At 38.0% G+C, this 5,522-nt stretch overlaps 1 protein-coding gene across 1 annotated transcript in view; it reads right to left on the bottom strand.

Annotated features, from left to right (window-relative positions):
- Positions 1-1,176: 1,176 nt before the first annotated feature.
- Positions 1,177-5,522, bottom strand: part of lamb3 (laminin subunit beta 3) — a 43,004-nt gene continuing 38,658 nt past the window's right edge. Inside the window, exon 23 of the mRNA XM_089009769.1 lies at positions 1,177-4,046. Within this exon, the coding sequence (XP_088865895.1) occupies positions 3,907-4,046 (140 nt within the window). The 3' untranslated portion in view covers positions 1,177-3,906. The remainder of the gene's footprint in view (positions 4,047-5,522) is intronic.

Genomic DNA, 5,522 nt, shown 5'->3' with positions numbered 1-5,522 from the left:
CTAGTTTTTGCTTTTTGTAATACATTTCCAACAGAACCATCACATAATAATCATCATCATAATAATAATAATAATAATAATAATAATAACAATACATTTAATTTATAAGCGCCTCTCAAAACTCTCATGGTCACTTTACAGTCACAAGATATTTTCTGTGGGTGAGCAGCGACAGCCACACGCAACAACATTCACTCAACCCGCAATAACTCAAATAAATAGACAGCTATATAGCTAGCCAGCTAAATAGCTAATAGATAGCCAGCTCGCTAAATAGCTAGATAGCTAGCTCGGTAGCCAGCTTGACTAGTGTCTACTTTAATAAATTTCATCGCTTTTAAAATGTAATGTATTATTATTATTATGATTATTATTATTATTATTATTATTATTTCCATTACACATACTCATAGTTGGTCACCAGTGGATTTTTATTATTATGGAAAATGCAGAAAGTTTACTGATTATGTTTAATCATATTTTATTATTGGTAAAATTAATGGTATAATCTTTTTGTTTAAAGATTTGGTTTCATTCTTTTTTCCCCCTTCAATGCATTTCAATGTGTCTATTTTATGCAGTATTTCCCTATTTACAAATAGGGGGTTCCACTTAGAATGAATTTATCAAATGTCACAAATCGCTATTAAAATTTAAAATAATTCAAAATGGAACAAAATGCATCTTCCACCCCAATGAAAAAATACAAATATGTATCCCTTGTTTTTTTTTGTTCATAAATGCTGTACTGTCAATCTTCTTCTTTTCCTTGCCGCTTTTCTCTTCAAGGGGTCGCCACTGTCAATAATAATAATAATAATACATTTCCTTTTAAGCGCCTTTCAAATCTCTCAAGGACACTTTACAGTCACAGACAAGCATAGCTACTATAATAAATAAAATCCAATCACAAATAGAATACACTAAATAAAATACAAAAACAGTAAAGTCTCGTTATATCGATATCGGATATATCGATAGTCCCTGTTATATCGATACTATTTCTATGCACGCACGGAGAAAATTACATGAAAACAGGGTCGGATATATCGATAGTCCCGGTTATATCGATATTTTTTCGGACTCCCTTGAATATCGATATAACGAGACTTTACTGTACAAACAAGAGAAAGAGCTACACAGAAAATGCCATTTTAAATAGCACACACAATGAAGTATAAGTAAAGCTTTTATTAAATATGACTGATTCTGCACAAATAACAAAACATACAATAAATAAAGAGTGTATAAGGTTGACCAAAAGAATTAGACATCATTTGTAATGTATGTGAATATAGTCGCTATGTCCCACTTGAACAAAATGAAACGGGGTTGACGTTGTTCATAAAAAAAAGTTAATTTCTGGATTATTTATTCCTATCGTATTTCAAGGGCGTTGAAACTGGTGTGAACGCAAACTGGGCTGCACCGGGATCAATAAGATTTTCTTTTGTCAGCAGCAAAATACGTAGAAATGCTCCAAAAATTGACACTGGCGTAAGATATAAAAGAAAAAACGGTGCAGCACCGATGCAAGTTACAAAATGGCATCAAATATTTTGTCATTTATGCAAAGGCAAACGCAGTACTAATACTTTTGTGCTGATCTTTCTTTCCTATGACACTTTGATAACAAAAGAAAGACATTGGCAGATTACTGCAGTGGTGACTGCATCATTGCTAAATGCTAAATGGAAGCCAGGAAACTTTTTGACTAAAAGCGCCCAAAAAGCAAACTATTTAGAAATGTTTTGTTTTTTTTTTTTCAGTGAAAGCCACACACACGCGATTTCAATAAAATGGCAGAATGGATGATTGAGAATAACTTTGTGCTAGTACTCACCACTGGCATTGAATGTTTTCCGTTCCTCATGATTGGTAAAAAAAATCATCCAAACGATCGGAATGAAAGTCAATTTGGCGGCTCCATATGCGGAAGTTACTGCTAGCTAGCCTGCACACGGCTCATTAGCTTGGACGCTTGCTTTCTGTTGCTGTACGTATATTGATGCTAACATAGCATGGGACTTGTCAAAGTACCACTGACATTCGACTATTTCATCGATGGGATTGTCTCGTTACAAATTAGAATCTATCAAATTAGAACTTTTTCTCTCCACAAAGGTGAATCCGTCAGGTTCATTCAAACTGAAGTGGACAAAACGCGTCATACTTTTTTTTTTACTCGTGTGGCTTATTCAAAAGGGGCGTTTACCTGTTTCGACTGAAGGTCAGTATCATCCAACCAAAATTGCGCCTTAAACCAACTACAGCCTAAACTGGAAATGAACAGCGAAAAAGCGACAATATGGATTGTACAGTGATACTTCAGTTTACGAATTTAATTGGTTCCAGAAAGTGTGCTCCGAACATTAATTCCCCATAGAAAACCATTAAAAATGAGAATAATTCGTTTCCAGGCCCCCATAAAACATAATTCTCGACTAAATAAGCCTTAAAACTACACAAAATATACCATATTTTATGTATAATAAATGTGCTAATTGTATTGTAATGAAAGAAATAAACTGTACAGTATAATAAACCTTTATGATGGCGGTTGATGTTGTTGCCTCTTGATGATATCCGAGTGAAGTTGCCGTGCTTTCTCGGCGATAATATCCTCACTCACACTGTCCCCTGCTAGCTGCTTTTCATTAATCCAAATCAACAGACGTTTTTCAACCTCTTCTATTGCCTGAGACCGTTGCTTAGACAACACAGAAACACCCTTAGCCACACATAGCAATGGTCGACTTAGCATACTGGTACGCTAAATCACACAAACGCACACCTCGTTGGTGTTTTTTGATAATCTCATTCTTCTGCTTGACCATAATTTTCTTTTGTGTCCTCTTCGGTTTAACACTAGCTTGTGGTGGGGTCTTTTTCGGTCCCATTATAGCAAAAACTCGATAACAAACCATGTCTGCACTCAAAGAAAGTGGGTGTGGAAAAGTAGTCCACCAGCCATTGTGGCACTCCCTGTGTTTCCCGAAAAGTAGTTGGTATGCCAAGGATGAGAAGCCTCAGTGGTCATTCAACAAATGTCAGAAAGAAAGAATAGGGAATTAAACCAAAAATTCTCAAGATACAAAAAGGAGAGGAGTAGCAGTACCTTACATTGCAGGAGTTTCTGAAAAATTACAAAGAGTCCTTTGGCAACATAAAATTCCAACTTATTTCAAACCGATTAACACGTTAAGGCAAAAAATAGTGCATCCAAAAGATAAGCTACCAAATGAAAAACAAAGTAGTGTACTTTATTCAATACATTGGAAAAATGAAAATTGTAAAGAGCAGTACATTGGGGAGACTCAACAAATTCTCAAAAAAAAGACTTTATCAACAGCAGGGAGTGGTCCTCTGCTCCCCCCAACCTGAGAGTAGGGACCTATCATAGCTGTGTCCGACGCCGCCATGTCCGGACATTAGGAATATATAAATAGGGCCGATACGACCAGTCAGACTTTAGTTCGCTGACGAAGCCTCTTGGATAGGAGGCGAAACGTCCGACACCTTCAAAAAGTACAGATGACGGCTGAAGAAACCTTCTCATCGATGGACCACTCCTGTACGACTGAGAGCTTACACAGACGTATTGGTATGCCAAGGTTATATTCTCGCGAATTTAATGTTCGTAAGGCGAAAAGTTTGTTAACTAAAGCGTTCGTAAGCCGAGATATCACCGAGCCAGATGCAATCATCAAAAAAGCCTAAGATTCGACTCCTGGTGCAAGCAATGAAGAATCATCCTGTATCTTTCCAAACCCTACACGGTTCATCTGTCAAAGAAAAGTTGTAATGTAATGGAGATGTGTAGCACGTGTTAATGAGGACGTCGGCTCTGATCGAGATGTATTCCGTTCACGGACGTCCTGGACCAGAGTCAAAGCAACTTGTGCCTCAACCCTGGCAGACGCTCAAATCGTGGGCTTTCTTTTGAAGTTGTGCCACAAGGTCTTTCAGTTTGCTTTCCAGTCCGTCAAGCTTGGAGGACTTTTGAAGAATCTCATCCTGCAACTGCTTCAGCGAATCTGCTTTTCCTGCCAAGAGACAAATGAAGGAAATAAAGACATTTAGTTAGCCATGTTAAACATTGTGTCGGATAAACGTTAAAGTAGTGAGTTCATCAGTAGAAATACAGTTATACGTCGGCTTACGAACGTAATTGGTTCCCAGACAGAGTGTATAAGGCAAAAACATATCAGGAGAGCACTCACAAACTGTGGGTAGCCTCAGTGGTCATTTAACAAATGTCAGAAAGAAAGAATAGGGAATGAAACCAAAAATTCTGAAGACACAAAAAGGAGAGGAGTAGCAGTACCTTACATTGCAGGAGTTTCTGAAAAACTACAAAGAGTCCTTTGGCAACACAAAACTACTTGTTTCAAACCGTCTGTATAAGCCCTCAGTCGTACAGGAGTGGTCCATCGATGAGAAGGTTTCTTCAGCCGTCATCTGTACAAATTTGAAGGTGTCGGACGTTTTGCCTCCTATGCAAGAGGTTCGTCAGCGAACTAAAGTCTTACTGGTCGTATCGGCCCTATTTATATATCCCCAATGTCCAGATATGGCGGCGCCGGACTCAGCTATGATAGGTCCCTACTGTCAGGTTGGGGGGAGCAGAGGACCACTCCCTGTGGCCCCACCGATTGTTCCTACATTCCTGACTAACCACTGGCCTATTCGCCCCACTCCCGCCGGTATCACCTCATCAGTATTACTAATGTTGCCTAAGCTGTTTTGCCTAAGCAGGCTATTGTATGAACGATCCAAATTGAACCTCACCCCACCATATCGGTTTAATGAAGGATTTTGTTGTTTTATGAGAATCGCTTCTTTTACTCCCCTTTCAAACCATCTATGTTCTTTCGCTAAGATTTTAACCTCATTGTCGTCAAATGAGTGGTTGCTAGCTTTTAGGTGCAAATCTACTGCCGATTGAGGCCCACTTGTATTATCCCTGCGATGTTGATAAAGTCTTTTTTTTGAGAATTTGTTGAGTCTCCCCAATGTACTGCTCTTTACAATTTTCATTCTTACAATGTATGGAATAAACTACATGACTTTGTTTTTCATTTGGCAGCCTATCTTTTGGATGCACTAATTTTTGCCTTAACGTGGTTATCGGTTTGAAATAAGTAGGAATTTTGTGAGGACGGCTGGAGAAACCTTTTCATCGATGGACCACTCCCGTACGTCTGAGAGCTTACACAGACGTAAGGCAAAAAGTGTGTATCCTAGAAATTAATTTCCCATTGGAAACCATTAACATGAATAATCTGTTCCCAGGTCCGCATAAAACATCATTTTCTACTTTCTAATTTTCTGAGCCTTAAAACTACACAAAATATACCTTATATTATGTATAATAAATGTGCTATGGTATTATAATTACAGTGTACAGATGGCTTGATAACCCGTATTTGTGGAGCCTGATTGATGGGAATTTTAACCATGCAGTCTACACACTGCCTTTGAACTATCAAAGTAGAAACGAGTCCAAATTTCACTGTTTT

The sequence above is a fragment of the Hippocampus bargibanti genome, linkage group LG12 (genome assembly GCF_051943395.1).
Source record: "Hippocampus bargibanti isolate YZ-2025 linkage group LG12, ASM5194339v1, whole genome shotgun sequence".
Taxonomy (NCBI): domain Eukaryota; kingdom Metazoa; phylum Chordata; class Actinopteri; order Syngnathiformes; family Syngnathidae; genus Hippocampus; species Hippocampus bargibanti.
Note: the sequence above shows the minus strand (reverse complement) of the source record. Positions and strands in the feature narration are given on the sequence as shown.